The 16,370-nt window shown below is 52.8% G+C and overlaps 6 protein-coding genes across 6 annotated transcripts; 4 read left to right on the top strand and 2 right to left on the bottom strand.

The window, feature by feature from the left end:
- Positions 1 to 32: 32 nt before the first annotated feature.
- Positions 33 to 426, bottom strand: J4E86_004652 (uncharacterized protein; the record flags this gene model as incomplete). Its single annotated transcript, XM_051445190.1, has 4 exons — positions 33 to 78; positions 131 to 185; positions 237 to 266; positions 318 to 426. 4 exons carry the CDS (start codon positions 424 to 426, stop codon positions 33 to 35), a joined length of 240 nt encoding a protein of 79 aa, XP_051303287.1.
- Positions 427 to 721: 295 nt separating this feature from the next.
- GCN5 (histone acetyltransferase) lies at positions 722 to 2,200 on the top strand (the record flags this gene model as incomplete). Its single annotated transcript, XM_051445189.1, has 3 exons — positions 722 to 1,230; positions 1,287 to 2,112; positions 2,171 to 2,200. 3 exons carry the CDS (start codon positions 722 to 724, stop codon positions 2,198 to 2,200), a joined length of 1,365 nt encoding a protein of 454 aa, XP_051303286.1.
- Positions 2,201 to 5,042: 2,842 nt separating this feature from the next.
- On the top strand, positions 5,043 to 7,085 carry J4E86_004650 (uncharacterized protein; the record flags this gene model as incomplete). Its single annotated transcript, XM_051445188.1, has 2 exons — positions 5,043 to 5,488; positions 5,543 to 7,085. The coding sequence occupies 2 exons, from the start codon at positions 5,043 to 5,045 to the stop codon at positions 7,083 to 7,085; spliced, it is 1,989 nt and encodes a 662-aa protein (XP_051303285.1).
- A 1,713-nt stretch (positions 7,086 to 8,798) lies between these two features.
- J4E86_004649 (uncharacterized protein) lies at positions 8,799 to 11,031 on the top strand (the record flags this gene model as incomplete). Its single annotated transcript, XM_051445187.1, has 5 exons — positions 8,799 to 8,869; positions 8,916 to 9,324; positions 9,371 to 9,473; positions 9,527 to 10,095; positions 10,150 to 11,031. 5 exons carry the CDS (start codon positions 8,799 to 8,801, stop codon positions 11,029 to 11,031), a joined length of 2,034 nt encoding a protein of 677 aa, XP_051303284.1.
- A 715-nt stretch (positions 11,032 to 11,746) lies between these two features.
- Positions 11,747 to 12,928, top strand: J4E86_004648 (uncharacterized protein; the record flags this gene model as incomplete). The annotated part of the gene is made up of 1 exon (XM_051445186.1): positions 11,747 to 12,928. The coding sequence occupies one exon, from the start codon at positions 11,747 to 11,749 to the stop codon at positions 12,926 to 12,928; it is 1,182 nt and encodes a 393-aa protein (XP_051303283.1).
- Positions 12,929 to 13,080: 152 nt separating this feature from the next.
- J4E86_004647 (uncharacterized protein) lies at positions 13,081 to 16,158 on the bottom strand (the record flags this gene model as incomplete). The annotated part of the gene is made up of 3 exons (XM_051445185.1): positions 13,081 to 13,887; positions 13,922 to 13,967; positions 14,054 to 16,158. 3 exons carry the CDS (start codon positions 16,156 to 16,158, stop codon positions 13,081 to 13,083), a joined length of 2,958 nt encoding a protein of 985 aa, XP_051303282.1.
- Positions 16,159 to 16,370: the final 212 nt, after the last annotated feature.

Below are 16,370 nucleotides of genomic sequence, written 5' to 3'. Positions count from 1 at the left end.
ATGCCCCTAACGCCGGATGGAGAAGTAGGAAACTAGACGTATACGCCGACTGCGCAGATCATGTAGACGGCGCCGAAGCTGTTTGCAGTCAGTGGGCGCATGTTGTAGCTGGGTTTCCGAGGCCACGTACCCGAATGCTAATGACGCGGGAACACCGAGAACGGGGAGGTTGATGAAGGAGCGGTCTGTGTGCGCATGAGTAGGGTTCGCTAGAGGGGCGTGGCTATGTCGCGTACTCAAGCCGAAGATGGTAGTCAAGATGAGAGCTGCGCGCGTTGTTAGCAGAGGTCCACTAAGCAGCAGAGCTTCCAACATACAGATGGCCAGCAGCACGAAGCCGACTGTGAACTGCGTGTTCTTTCCGACGGCAGGGCTGAAGGGCGAGGACGCAGCAGCCTCCCAGACGTCTACAAGTGGGCTCGACATGTGTGCAGGCGTGCAATTGGGCTATGTAAGTGTCTCTCTCTCGTGAAGCTGCTTTGGTGGCCTTTCGTGTTCACTCGCAGGTGATCGGCCGTGATTGGTGTGGGGCGACTAGCGCGGGAGGCGCAACTTCCCCGACATTCAGTCAACACCACGCACAGGGCTGAGAGAAGGCGCGACGGCACACAGAAGGCGCCCTACACTGCAACATGGCGGGCGCGACCGACGACAGTAAGTGCGCATGCCCTCTCCAGCTCCATGCGCGTCAACAGACGTGCATCATACCCACAAGCCCGACATGTCTCCCCGCAACGACATCCCGCAGTTGCGCGACGTGTTGGGCTATCCCACCTCTCCCCCAACTTCACCACTGCTCGCTCCTCCCCCCATACCTCGCCGACACACCCGGCAGTCTTCTTCCAACGTACGACTTCGCGAACTACAAGCTAACCCGTCTCGCGCTGAAGCTAAGCGCAAAGCGACGACCGACCCTCCCAACGGCTCTCCCAAGCGCATAAAGCAGGATCCCTCGACACCTTCTGCTGCCGACGATGCCCCCGCGCCTCCCGTGAAACGTATAGTGCCATTCCCCGAGAAGCCCGCCGTCATAGAAGAGCGCAATGGGGAGATTGAATTCAGAGTGGTCAACAATGATGGGGAGAGGGAGAGCACCATCATCTTGACAGGCTTGAAGTGTATCTTCCAGAAACAGTTGCCCAAGATGCCAAAGGACTACATTGCGCGCCTCGTCTACGACAGGACCCATCTGAGCATAGCCATCGTGAAACATCCCCTCGAGGTGGTAGGGTATGTAAAGGCTCTCGTCCCATGTCTGGCCAGACGCTGACAATACAACGTTCCAGTGGCATCACATACCGTCCCTTCGACAAAGGCCAGTTCGCCGAAATCGTCTTTTGCGCCATCTCCTCGGATCAACAGGTCAAGGGCTACGGTGCCCATCTCATGTCCCATCTCAAAGACTACGTCAAAGCCACCTCGCAGGTCATGCACTTCTTGACCTACGCCGACAACTATGCCATCGGATACTTCAAAAAACAAGGCTTCACCAAGGAGATTACCCTGGAAAAGTCAAGATGGATGGGCTACATCAAGGACTACGAAGGCGGCACCATCATGCAGTGTAGCATGGTGCCCAAGATAAGATACTTAGAAAGCGGCAGAATGCTCTTGAAGCAGAAGGAATGCGCAAACGCCAAGATTAGGGCCGTGAGCAAGAGCTACGAAGTCCACGCGCCGCCAGCGCAATGGGCAAAGGGCGAACTGAAAGCCATCGACCCCTTGACCATTCCCGCCATCAAGAACTCCGGCTGGTCACCTGTTATGGACGAACTCGCTCGCGCGCCCCGCCACGGGCCCAACTACAATGCCCTTCTCCATCTCCTCAATGACATGCAGAACAACAGCAACGCCTGGCCGTTCCAACAGCCCGTCAATAAGGATGAGGTGCTTGACTATTACGACGTCATCAAAGAGCCCATGGATCTCGCGACTATGGAAGAGAAACACGAAAAGGATCTTTATCCTACCCCCGAGGACTTTATCAGAGATGCCAAGCTCATCTTCGATAATTGCCGCAAGTACAACAATGAAAGCACGCCCTACGCAAAGGCGGCGAATCGTTTGGAAAGATATATGTGGCAGCGAATACGTGACATTCCAGAGTGGTCGGTAAGTATTCAACACTCTCGTGCCTGGCGCAGCAACGTCATGACTAACAAACTACCAGCATCTGGAAGGCGAGTTGACAGGCAAGTAAGAGGTTTGGGGTCCGATCACTCTGATTTCACCGTGCATAGGGGGCGTTTGTTATGTGGGTTATGCCAACTTGTATTATCATCATCAACAGGCTTGTTGTTTAGCGGCATTGGGTACGGTGTAAGGTGTATGGTATGGTAGTATTGGTTAAGGGTTCGGTCGGGCTGATTATACCCTTTGTCGTTACGTATTCGAATCACTTGTTCATACCCATCTCACAAGAACATGCAGTGAGATGCTGGGTGTGCAGCGTACCTGTGAACATCTCGTTCAGCAATCACATAAAGGCGCAGAGTGTGATGAAGTCCCAGACCGATGATGGAATATTGATTTATCCATGTGGCCTATCTGCTATGCGAGCAGGCCTTCCCCATTATGTCGAGCACATTCTCGATTCGTCACTGTTCACATTACAAGATATGTGACTACGTGTTTGCTCTCCGCATGAGGTTCACATCACGGGTTAGCACGCGGTAGCACCAAGCACACTTTCGCAAGGCTAGGTACGTGGGACCAGATTCTGTGATCAACCTAAACGAAAGTAGGTAGCCGTGGGCCAAATATGTTTGGTACAATCGCACAATGCTAACATGTCGTGTCCCGTAACCTTATTGTGGCGTCCGTAGTGGTTGATGTACTCGGTTGATGAGGTTTGGACAAGGCTTCGCGGTTTAGCGACGGGGTATAGTGGTCGTCTATGTGACAGCCACGACACAGAAGCGAGGGAACAAGCTTTGTGGACGGTAAGGAGGCGTGTGCAGTGCGCGCTAGGAAGTATGAGCTGCAGTGCGGTGGACGAAGAGCATGAGGATGCTAAGCTCGTTGGGATAAATCACGCGAGAGTAGCCTAAGGTCGTTCGAAGGCTGCGCTGATCGTGTTTCGAGGAACTGTGATTTGATCAAGTGCAAGCACAACAATTGGAAAGAAGGATGACTTGCCCAAAAGAAAGCGTGTGGAGCGATTCAATTCACAGCCCCTACATGGAGCTGTGCACTAGATCTGGGGGTTCCTGTTGCTGATGGGTGTACCTAAATGAGCTCCGGCAGTCCCGGATTGTGCTTCGCAAACTTACGATTACAATCGTGATCTCGCTGCGAATTGCACCTAACACCAATAGACAGGCCTTACGCAATAGCGCAGATGTATAGGCTCGTGTTTGCTTGACGTGGTGTACACACACATATATTTCACCCGTGTTTCGTCTCGGAAAGTGGAGACTCTCTCCCAGACACTGATAGGAACTGACCGAGATGACGGACAGCACGGATGCAAAAAGTAAGTGTTCCGGATTGCGAATAAGGTGCTGCATCGACCATGATCCTTCGAATCGAACATATGTAATCAGTGAATGGAGGCTCCGCGGATGGCTGTGCCTCTTAGTTGTTGGTATTCCGTGATTGTGCTCTTAGCAGACGCCACGTAGAGTATGATTAGGTACAGTAAATTGTAACCTTTCGGTTGGCCGCGGGTGGGGTGGTAAGCCTGACATGGGAGAAGTGCCGACGACTTGGCCTAGTGCAGCGTAAGAAGTTAAGTTGGAGCAACGCGAAGCAGACATTTTCCCATGTGATGAGCCCTGTGAAGTAGGAATTTGGGAGGGCTGGCTTCGCAGTCCAGCTCGAAATGATGCCAGCCCACACGATGTGCTACCGCATGGAGCTGGGCCCGCTGCGGGGAAGGGACAACGCTAGCTCCAAGGCCACCTGCGGATCTTGAACGGCATTCATTACAATGCGTCTGGCGTCCAAAAGCATGTCAGGATCGCTCGGCCAGCCAAGACAGCGGCTATCCAAAGTGTATACACAGGCGAAGTCCGCGACATGATTCGGCGCATATATCTCGATGTGTGCCCTCGTGATAAGAACCCCAGCTTCCCTCAGCTGCAGGACACCACAAGCGCGCTCGATGGTCCAGCGTCCCTAGCGTAGACCTGGTTATCGGAATGATGGTGATAGCGCTGGTCGAGACCCGTTGGTCAGATAGCATTGAGGGACACCAATCCAACACTCGCTGATGGAGGCGCACGCCGTGTGCTACCATGGCGTTCGCGCGTGTCCCGCTGCAGCGTACTGATAGGAGTGGGTTGGTCTCCTTGCGTCAGACGGAGTACCCGGTCTGATCTGCATTCCGGAGGGTCCACAAAGACAAAGTACAGGCGAAATTCAGCGACGGTTCGCAGATGCTGTCTTCGCCCCTGTGCCTGTGTAATTGCTGCGAGACCCTGGCAATTGCTTCTGCACATGACCCAGGGCAGCGGAATCGTCGACCTCGGGGAAGACGATGGAGGTCGGGTTGTCGAGGCAGAGGTGTTGCTTCGAGAACGCCACGCGAAGCCCAAAACAGAGCCTCAACCGAGGAGGGGCGCATATTCGCCGCCGCTTATCACGGACTGGGCGGGCGTTCCAGCACGTTCATCTCCGTGATTGGCGCTTGGACAGGCTATCAAGGCTGGGGAAAGATAAGAACCTGGTCCGGGTTGCAGAAGCGCGGTAGGTCGGCCGGTACTGGGTCGTGTTGACACAAGAGACAGGCGTGTGAACAGCGAGTAAGCGAGCACCAACATGAGACGGTAGATATTCCAGAAAGCGGAGACGACCGGGAGCCAATGGAACCCTGTGCTACTGTGCTCTAGCCAGTGCAAAAGAGGAAGTTGCCAAGTGACCGTCTGGAGCCCGTTCAACTGTTTGTCTGGGCCAGCGACGGTGCGATCCCTCCACTTTGGTGGTAGCGCGTGCCACGGTGCGAAAATATAATTCCGCGAGGGCCGACCTCGATATGAGAACCAACAGTTCCTCGTCGTTCAACCTCTGTTCAGGAATTGTCCTTGTGCCTATTCGTCGCCATGGCTGATATCCGCGACCAACATAACGGCTCACCAATGCCCGGTGTCGCCCGCAATGACGACCCGGCGCTAGACATTGCGCGCGAGCACCACCACGAACACGTGCACCACAGCGCGCGTGCGGCCCACCCTGATAACGTTGTCTACACCACCGGAACCACAGACGAGCCGACCAGCAAGTTGTTCCGGCCCAGTGGTCTTGACAGCGCCAGCCAATTCACGCCCATTGGTGTTGACAGCACCAACCTCCACCAGCGCCACTCTGTCAACGAGAAGCATGACATTGAGAAGGCCGGTGGCTACGACTATGAAGTCGAGAAGGCTACGCGCAGCTCTTCTGATCCCGAAATGGAGGCAGAGAAGAAGCCCTGGTACACTTCCTTTAGTGCTTTCTACCGGACTTTCAGACTGCCTGTCCACATCTTCATTGGAGCGCTCTTCACCGGGTAAGGCGCATTTCCACGTCCATCGTCTCGAGTGCTTCGGGCTAACAGTATCAGATGGTGGATTGCCAGTGTAGTCGTGCACCGCAACGACAAGAACTGGATCATTCCATTCTTGTTCTGGCTGGCCATTATGATCCGCCTGATCACTCTGCACGTTCCCATCACCATTGTCACCAAACCCATGCACTGGGTCTGGGCCAACACTGGAACGAGAATTGCCAACCTCATCCCGGAGAAGATGCGCATTCCTGCCGCTGCTTGCCTTGCCATCGCTGTCATCATTGTCGGATCATTCGCCAGCGAAGAGAGCGAGGACAACACCCGCGCAAACCGGGCCGTTTCGCTGTTCGGTCTCGCCGTCTTCATCTTCATGTTCTGGGCGACTTCCCGCAACCGCAGCAAGATTGTATGGCATACCGTCATCGTCGGTATGCTCATGCAGTTCATCATCGCGCTGTTCGTTCTCCGTACCAAGGCTGGATACGACATCTTCAACTTCATCTCTGAGCTTGCTCGCCTGCTCTTGGGTTTCGCTAGGGATGGTGTCGCTTTCTTGACCACCCCAGAGATCTCTCAGAACACGTACTTCATGTTCAGCGTCATCCCAGCCATTATCTTCTTCGTCTCGTTCGTCCAGCTCTTGTACTACTGGGGCATTCTCCAGTGGTTCATTGGCAAATTCGCCGTCTTCTTCTTCTGGTCCATGCGAGTATCCGGTGCTGAGGCCGTGGTCGCGTCTGCCTCTCCTTTCATCGGCCAGGGTGAATCTGCTATGTTGATTAAGCCCTTCGTTGCTCATCTCACCATGGCCGAGATGCACCAGGTCATGTGCTCTGGATTCGCTACCATCGCCGGTAGTGTGTTGGTGGCCTACATCGGTATGGGCCTTAACCCGCAAGCCCTGATTTCATCTTGCGTCATGAGTATCCCTGCATCGCTTGCTTTCAGTAAGCTGCGATACCCGGAGACTGAGGAGACTCTTACCGCCGGTCGCGTTGTCGTGCCCGACGACGATGAGCACAAGGCCGCCAACGCCCTCCACGCCTTTGCCAACGGTGCCTGGCTCGGTCTCAAGATCGCCGGTATGATCGTCTCTACGCTCTTGTGTATTATCGCTCTTCTCAACCTGGTCGACGGTCTGCTCACCTGGTGGGGACGCTACATCAACCTCGACGGCGATTACGACTTGACGCTCGAGCTGATCCTCGGTTACCTTTTGTACCCTGTCGCTTTCCTCCTCGGTGTATCGCGTCAAGGCAACGATCTGATTCTTGTCGCTCGTCTCATCGGTATCAAGGTCATCACCAACGAGTTCGTTGCGTTCCAATCGCTCACCGACGAGGACCCCGCGTCCCCCTACCACGACCTGAGCCCACGCTCCCGCCTTATCGCTACCTACGCTCTCTGCGGTTTCGGGAACATTGGTTCCCTGGGTACACAAATCGGTGTGCTCAGTCAGATTAGTCCTGGCCGCAGCGGTGACGTATCGCGTCTCGCAATGTCCGCTCTCATTACAGGTGTTTTCTCCACTCTGTCCAGTGCGACGGTCGCTGGTCTTGTCGTTCTAGACGGATCCAACTTTAGCTCAGGCTCGTAGGCCTGGAGCGGGAAATGTATGAAATGTTGCATTGCTGAGGAGTCGCTGTTTGGTGGTCCTAAAATATTATGTTTAGCCAGTTTTGGTGTACGAGATACCCACAGTAGTACATGGATTTGATGAAGAATCAATACTCTCACTTCAAACCTCTTTCTCAAAACTCTGACCGTGGGACGTGATGATGACTTTAAACGTGGACACGAGATGGGTTATGCACTCCGCCCTTGGACGCAGGCTCTACCTTGGCGTCGCCCTTTTACTCACGACATGTTGCCTCAATCCGGTTAGCGTCTGCAAGAAGGGCAGTCTCTCCAACATGAACGACACAGCAATCTGGCTTGCGATACGGGTCAGCCTCTGCGGCGTATCGGCGACTAAGAGTATCATAGGGATAATGATATCTTCACAGTTTCCCATGCTCAAGCTTCGGGATGGGTCTTGGGCGGCTGCTGATGAGCACGTGCTGAGGCCACGACAGCGTTCGTGGACTTGAAAAAACTACGAGCTCTGATACCAATGTTTGTGCGAGGCTATTCGACCACCATATATCTCATTAGAGTCGCAAAATGCGACGATGCAAGGTCGAGGTTTACGGTGTTGATGTTTATTCCTGCTCCGCCAAGCCCGTGCCAGCTTTGTCAATGGAAAGACCGCCTGCGATACCATGACGCTCGCTCCTTCTCAAAGTCCAAGACCAGTACTCTACGCTGATCGCACACCACATGCTGAGCCAGCTATACAATGCATTAGCGACACGTCGAAGAGAAGGGTACGTTTCGCATACAAGAGCGCTAGTAGGTGCTATGCCACACCGTTGAAAGGCAAGATCGAACGCCTGCCGACCCGCACAGACAGATTGCACTCGATAATCCCCGCTGACGGCGTGATCCCAACGCGATGTGGCATCTGGGGCTGCCAATCCCGCCAGGAAGATAAGAGATGCTGAACAGCCAATGATGCGTCGCGACGGGCAACTAAGCGAGCCTGCTAAGATTGCCGCTGGAAGCTTGACGGAAGAGATGCTGGACGAGTGCTTTTTCCGTGTTCCAACGACTTTCCTGCATCTTGCCATCGAGTTTACAAACCTTCGCCTTGGTAGTTTCGACATTCATGGCTGGAAGGCTGCGAAATCGTCGGCGTTTGCCTCTCGCAATGCAATGCATTCAACGATGCGATATACAGCCGCGTTTGGACAGCCGCGAGCAGCTGCCTGAACCCAACGATCTCGAAGCCGTGCAGGCCTGCGATTGGTCGCAGCTTGGCTGTGAATAAAAGATGCCACACAAGAGTTCGCATCTTATCTGCATTGTTCCGCCGCGTTATCGGACCATACCGGGGTTGGAAGATCGTTTCCGCACATGGTGTGCATCCTCCTGTTGCCCAACACCACGAAAGCCTGCAGAACCATGCATATGTCGAGCTGTGATCGTTGTCACCTTTAATAATTATCCGCGAATATGCACGCTAGCCCTACGGTTGGCTATACCTGCCCTATGCGTCCGGCCGATGAACGGTAATGCTCTTGCTTTATCATGGTTAAAGCCCTCTCCTAGAGGTCGTATGCCGGCAGATCATGACCGAAGCTTTCTGCAAAATCTCCCAAGCGAAGCTAAGCAGTAAGGTTAATCATATATCAACTTCCGGCATCCCTCTGGCATCGCACTTTCCACTTGCCAACTGCTCGTCACCTGAGGTGTCTTTAACTCACCCAGCATGAGTACACCTCCGCCGCTAAGCCAAGGCTTTGGCTATGGCATTGTGATCGGTCTAGGCTTTGCCTTCTCGTAGGTCTTACATTCCTCATACATGGGCATTACTAACTCGGCAAAGCTTCGGTATGATCTTGACGACATTCGTACTGAAGAGATACAACTATGAACTCCAAACCTCTGAGATGTTCTCGACAGCTGGTCGTACAGTAAAATCAGGACTTGTCGCGTCAGCCGTAGTATCATCTTGGACATGGGCGGCAACACTTCTCCAATCGAGCGCAGTCGCCTACCGGTATGGAGTATCTGGCCCCTTCTGGTACGCCTCGGGAGCGACTGTGCAGATCATCTTATTTGCTACGATTGCTATCGAGCTGAAACGAAGAGCACCTAATGCACATACCTTCCTTGAGGTTATTCGAGCCAGATACGGTCCAGTCACGCACGTCGTTTTCATGGTCTTTGGTCTCTTTACCAACATCCTTGTCACTTCGATGTTGTTGACTGGAGGCTCCGCTGTTGTGACTTCGGTACGTCAAACGCGGCGAATGATATATCTGTACTAACCTACTCAAGCTCACCGGCATGCCAACTGCTGCTGCTTGCTTCCTGTTACCTGTTGGTGTAGTTCTTTACACCATGTTTGGAGGCATCAAGGCCACTTTCTTGACTGACTATGGTAAGTTACTCTCTTCTACATTTGCAGCAAAAAGTCGCTAAGATTAACTCTAGCACACACTGTTGTCATTCTGATCATCCTCTTGATGTTTGCCTTCACCGCATATGCGACCAACGAGAATCTCGGAAGCCCTGGGAAAGTCTTCGATCTACTGGTACAAGCCGCATCGGATCACCCAGTCGAAGGGAACGCCGGAGGCTCTTACCTAACCATGCGATCGAAAGAAGGTGCAATCTTCTTCGTGATCAACATCGTGGGCAACTTCGGTACTGTGTTCTGCGACAACGGATATTATAACAAAGCCATCGCTGCCAGCCCCGTCGATGCTCTTCCCGGATATATCATTGGTGGTCTGTCCTGGTTCGCGATTCCATGGCTAGCCGCTACCACGATGGGTCTCAGCGCGATCGCCCTGGAGAACAACCCTGTTTTCCCCGGCTATCCTAACCGCATGGCTGATGCTGATGTGACGGCTGGGCTTGTGTTGCCCACGGCCGCTGTTGCCCTGATGGGTTCGGGAGGAGCGGCTGCAGTTCTGCTTCTCGTCTTCATGGCTGTGACCAGCGCCATGTCTGCTGAGCTGATTGCCGTTTCTTCCATTTTCACCTATGACTTCTACCAGGTAAGCTTGACTTTACTGGTCATGAAAGCGGATTATTGAGCTGACGAAACATAGACTTATGTCAACCCTAAAGCTACAGGGAAACAACTCATCTACATGTCTCACACCATGGTTGTCGGCTTCGCTGTCGCAATGGCAGCCTGGAGTACAGGGCTTTACTACATCGGCATCAGCATGGGCTACCTATATCTCCTCATGGGCGTCATAATCTCGTCCGCTGTCCTGCCCGCCACTCTAACGCTGATGTGGTCGAAGATGAACTGGGTCGCAGCAACCTTCACACCACCTCTCGGCTTCGCCTGCTCCCTTATTGCTTGGCTCGTCACCGCACAGAAAGAGAGTGGAGAACTCACTGTGCTCACTACCGGCGCCAACAACCCTATGCTAGCAGGAAACGTTGTCGCCCTCCTCTCTCCCATTGTTTTCATCCCCGTCTTCACGTACGCTTTCGGACCCCAGAACTACGATTGGCAGAGCATGAAGGCTATCCGCAGGGGTGACGACCACGATCTTGCTCTTGCCGCGAACGTCGATCTAGAACGGATCCCCGGTGAACAACGACGAGCTATCGAAGCTGACGAAGAGGAACAAGCCAAATTACTCAAAGCATCGCGTATTGCGCGCTGGCTCACGCTCTTCATGGCGATATCTTTCCTTGTGCTGTGGCCCATGCCCATGTACGGTTCTTCGTATATTTTCAGCAAGGAGTTCTTCACTGGATGGGTTGTTGTGGGTATTTTGTGGATGTTCTGCTCGTGCTTCGCAGTAGGGTTATATCCGCTTTGGGAGGGGAGAAAAACAAGTGTCAGGACATTCAAGTCGATATACATGGACATCACGGGGAGGAAGAAGCCGGGTAAGGGGCCGATGGTTGTGGAGGGTGAAGGCACGGATACACCTCCGGAGGCTATGGATGAGAAGATGGTGGAGAAATGAGTTGTAATCGGAAGAGAGCAGGATTGTCCATCACTGTCTACCTAAAGAGCACGATCGTAAAGGCCGCGTAGCCGGAGACTGAGCAGCCTGGGCATTAGCCCACAAGGCGGTTCCAAGCCACTAGTGCTACAATCGACGTGTTGCGCGAGATTCCTGATAGAGTATACCAAGATGTTTCAAGGCTATTTCCGTCGGCACAATTCGTATTTGCCGGTGTTGACCGAAGTTTTCTAGGATGGGTCTCTGACCATTGGATCTGGTAGCTATGCCTTGCGTGGTCTAGCGTCGATGAGGCTCGGCTTAGCGACCCACGTGGCAATAGCCGTCCCACGCAAAAATCACTACCCCTAGATGTATCGGCTGGCCCATTCACAGTGCTGCATGCCTTCTTGTAGATGTCGAGTGTGACGGGTAATACGGTTTTAGCATGCAATATGCTAGTCCGACGAAGCAAGCTCACCCTGTGCACCTGCCTTTTGGATCCAAACATGCGCCCACGATGCCAGATGACAGGCGGTGAAAAGATCTAGAAGTCACGACTTTGCCCGAGCGTGAGGCTAAACTAAGTATCGTCAAATTGTCCCTTGCCTTGGCCGATTGATTTTTCTGACTGAACCCTTGTCTCCACGTCTTCTCCAGTTCTTTCCTTCTTCTCTCCACATTCCTTTTCCCTGTGTGCGTTCTTTGGTCTGTCCATTTGTTAGCGAGGCGTCAGATGAGTGTCAGTCTTACAGGCAGTTGTCTGCCACCATCAAGCAGCTTACCACCTATTCGTTCACTGCTATCGGCATCGGAAGATCAGGTCTTCGCCGCTCTTAAGAACCTACAGACGTTGTACTGTCCTGTACGCCTTCCGACTACTATCTCACACCCGACATCGAAAAGAGAGCACACATCTATCGTCTCACCCCCTGGACCCGCGGATTCCGGTTACGCGTCTCAAGACGAAGGCGAAGATGATGAGAACCAAATTACAACCGAAGAGGTGACAGCAGCTCTGCGTGCAGACCCATTCGAGCGCACTTTTGCCACCCAATGGCTCAACTCGCTCCTCGCGCGCTCGGAAGAGATGGAAGTCGATGACGATGTACGAGAAAAGCTTGTCGATGACGCCGGCTTCATTCTTTCAACCCTATTCGAAAATGCCGATGAAGAGGAAGAGGCGCTGACACGAGACTTTTGCTTCCCCACATCATCTGGAGATACAGTTAAGGTCACGCTCAATGATGCGCCACTGTCGAGTACAGATCATACCGCAGTCGGACTTCAGTCCTGGGGTGCCAGCATCGTACTCAGTAGCATGATGTGCGCCGAGCCAGAGCGCTTTGGACTGACTGAAGACAGTCTTGCAGGGAAGCAGACAATCATCGAGCTCGGTGCAGGCACTGGACTCGTCAGCTTAGCAGTCGCTAAATTACTTCCTGTGGTAGGCGCTGGACCTGTCAGCATCACGGCGACCGACTATCACCCTGCGGTTCTGGAGAATTGCAACGCAAACATCGAGACAAATTTTCCTTCGAGCTCACATGGCACACCACCTGTAGACACCGCAATATTGGACTGGGCCCAGCCTCCTACACACATGAAATCAGCATCAGATCTTCTTATCGCCTCAGACGTGGTCTACGCTCCTGAACATGCCGCCTGGCTACGTGATTGTGCGGCGCATCTCCTGGCTCGGAACGGTGTATTCTGGCTTATGGTCACAGTGCGCAAGACGGGCAAATTTGAGGGCATTCCCGATACTGTCGAAGCCGCTTTCCAACCGGAGTTCAGTGTCAAGAGCGACAGCGGGTTGACTTTTAAGATTCTGGAAAGAGAGTTTGTAGAGAAGAGACGGGGTATTGGACGAGGTGACGAGAGCGGATATAACCTTTATAGAATTGGATGGGCATAGACCAAGGCGATTTATAGACTAGACAGCGCAAGCGTCCTAGCGGGCTTCATCAGTGCCCACGATGTTACGAATTCAACACCCAGATCTAAGACCTTGGCAACGAACTAAAGTGCTCTTGCTTACGCACCAGACACTTCCTCATCCTCTGACACTCAGTAATCCCCAAATTTGTATCTTGCTCGCGCAAGTTTGTCCGCTTCTGGGTACTTTTCGACGTTGACAGCCACAGTCGCAACACCGAGGGGGATATCAACCGTCCGCAAGATACCCAATAACCTTATTGCAAACACCCACATCCTGTCGTTGACCTCTAATGCCTTGACTACGAACGGCCCAAGTGGCAGCGCCAGCTCCTCGATTGGTATGAGCACAGCAAGCTTCTCGAGCGTGTCCTCCATATCGTCAAATCTCGCCTGTATTCCAGGAATGATTTCTAATCCAACATCCCAAGCCTCTCTCATATGCTTTGCGTAGTCGCTATGTATCTTTCTCGCCATGAGGAATTTGGCGTTGTTCATGGGATCGGTCGGGTTGTCGAGCCATTCTGCACCGGCTATTTGTGCTTCGGTTTCTACCTGCTTCAGTTTGATCTCTGCCAAGTCGATGAGCTTTCGCAGAAAGTTTTGTGTCATGTTCAGCAGTCTTCCAGTATCCTTCATGGGACCATTGATCAGGTTGACAAGAGCAGGATCCGGACAATTTTCGGCGAAGTCTTTCCATGCCCTGCGCTGCGATTGAAAGAGCGAGTTGATGTGAGTGAACAGGTATGTAAGCGGGGTAAGAGAGAACTTCAGGACGAGCTTTTTAGTCTGGGAAGACATGCTTCTGTTGAGTGACCGGTGTTGGTTCTTGGAGGGCGGTGAAGAAGCAAGTGATACGCTCGTTCGCTTCTTGTTTGCATGATCGTAAAGAAAACGGTGAACAAAGCCGAAGGTGTCGCAAAGCCGGAACTTCATATACTGTCAATCATTTGGAGACATAGATCGCATGTACTAGCTGCCACCGTCCCTCTTCCTCTTCCTCTTCCTTCCCCCGTCGGCTGCTACGGATTCTACCCGATGTCGATCTTCGGTAATGCCCGCGAGAGGAAAGACATAATTTCCCATTGGCTGACCTTGCGCGTACCAAACTCCATTCACCCATCCAGCGCTATACAGCAAATAATCCCGCTTGCCACGAGCCTCTTGGATCCTCCTACCGACTTCCAAGCTTGCCAGTCGTTCAGAATCATGTGATTGATCCCAGCTCGTGAAGATCTTTGCAAGGCAAGGTGCTCCGTCAGAGTTTAAGTGGGTTGCCTGCTCTGTCCTCCAACCATCTGGCTCCGGTCTGATGAAGATAGCAGCTGGCTCTGTATGCGGACGTGCTGAAGCCAGCCGCCCCAAACGAAGCTCTTGATCGTCGCGAAGAGCTTGATAGAGTGCGAACATCATGTCTAGTACGTACGGTGCAGACGGTGGTACTTTCGGTCGCGACCGATGTCCATCGAGCGATAGGTTTCGACGCATGTAATTGACGAGCTGACTTGCTGGCCATAGGGCCTCCAACTTCTGAATCAGTGCATCCAATGCCGTATGTGCATCCTCGTCGAGCTTCGTACCCCGAAGCACTGGACCTCGGCCTAGATCAGATAGAGTTTCTCGATCCGAATCGGTGAGACGGAGGCTGAGCTGGTCTGCTCGTATTCTTGATCGCTCACGAGGGAATAGTTCGAAAGGCCAGCCTTTCGTCTGAAGACCACGAGACGTGATAGTTGGGGATTTGAGACGACAGTGGTCGACGAAAGTTTGCTGGAATCGCAGATTAGGGACACTAAACTCGTGTTGACATGCCGCGAGATACGATTGTAACGTGTGCTGCATCAGGTTACTTTCGCAGGGCAGACGCGCACGGTCAGGTGATTTCCATGTCCTACTCTTCAATATCTCCCCATTCATTAGTATGAGTGCGAGCAGAGCTACAGAGAGGCTGTATTTGTCTGGCTTATGTATTGGAGATCCTTTCCCGATATCTATGCGCGTAGTAAATCTTAGAGCGTTTGCAAGGATAGCGATTCTGTCCTCCTCGTTCTCCAACGAACGGCTGCAAATATCGTCGAGCACACAGTTCGTAGTCGTTCGGTACGCTGGAATCTCGTAGCTGCTTCCGCGCTGATAGTTCTTGTCGTCGCCAGTATTACCGCGAACGCCATTCCTCCCGGAACGCAACAGATGGTCGTCCTGTGGCGGTGTGTAGCTCTTGTTGCAGATATTGTATTGTTTGAGCTTTTCCAGTATGTCGGTATTAGGCCGCCGTTCCTCAGGGCGAGCCAAGCAAAACATGGTCGCATTTTGTCGAAGATCCTTAAGTTTGATCTTCAAGTCCCCAAGGATATCACCAAAGTCATAGCCCTGATCTTTTCGAACACTTGAAGAACACGGTATGAGTAAGGTCATCCTGTTCGAGGCCAAATGATCTTCTTGGAAGATCCAGCCACGATCCCAGCGAGGGTCGCTGAGAATGCGCCGAATCAGCTTTTGTACTGCTAGAACATTGACTTCGGGTCTCAACTTTGGATGTTCTCTGTCCTTGGGGTCGACGAAAATGCGGCCCTGTAGGAGTTCAGATAGAAGATCGACTTGGTGTTGATGCGTAAGCTCCACCGTGAGTAAGCCAACCGAGACTTTACTGTCGCCGTAGACTACGTCCATGATCTGAACGCCCAGTTCCTTGTCTTTTGGCCGCTTTCTTTCGTCTCCCGCTCTCTGATATATGCACTCCTTGTCGATCCATACTTTGGACACATTGACGCTCTGTGCGAATTGTATTACCCGATCCATGTAGCGGTCCGGAAAGTCACTCTTGTGCGGCTTCGCACCCGGTCTCCTGATTTGATAATCGAATACAGGGGTTTCAGGCGCATGTTCGAGCACAGCCCATCGCCATGAGACAGCAATGTATGCGTCTTCGTTGTCTTCTTCACGCTTCGTGATGGGGACTTCGCATGACGGTATCTTTCGCTCGTAGAGATGATCGCGAGCCTCAGCTAGTGCGTAGCGGCGGTCTTGTTTCTGCTTCTCTGCCTGTAGATCTGGTACTCCGGAAATATCCAGAAAGCGCAAATTCGCTACCCATTCTTCAGCCTCGCTTCGATCAGTTTCGAAATGTTGGACCTCTAGTAATTGTTTGCGGAAAGCGGTTGGGTCGTCGTTGAAGATCTCGCCGAACGTCTGACGAAGATCATTCTTCATGGTGCAAGTAAATGTTCAAGTCTTGTGGTTGATGTTGAGCAGGCGGAATGATGAGATGAGACGAGCGAGAACGCGTCTCAGGTCCCCGCATGAGACGCGTTCCTTGTTCCACGTCATCACGTGCTCAGCTTGGCGACGACGCAACAACGCGCAACCATCCCGGTCTCTTGATGCAACAGCATTACCCTAGTCAAATGCAAAAGTCGATGCAC

The sequence above is a fragment of the Alternaria arbusti genome (genome assembly GCF_024043155.1).
Source record: "Alternaria arbusti strain BMP 1465 chromosome Unknown scaffold_5, whole genome shotgun sequence".
Taxonomy (NCBI): domain Eukaryota; kingdom Fungi; phylum Ascomycota; class Dothideomycetes; order Pleosporales; family Pleosporaceae; genus Alternaria; species Alternaria arbusti.
This window is presented reverse-complemented; position numbering and strand designations above follow the sequence as displayed.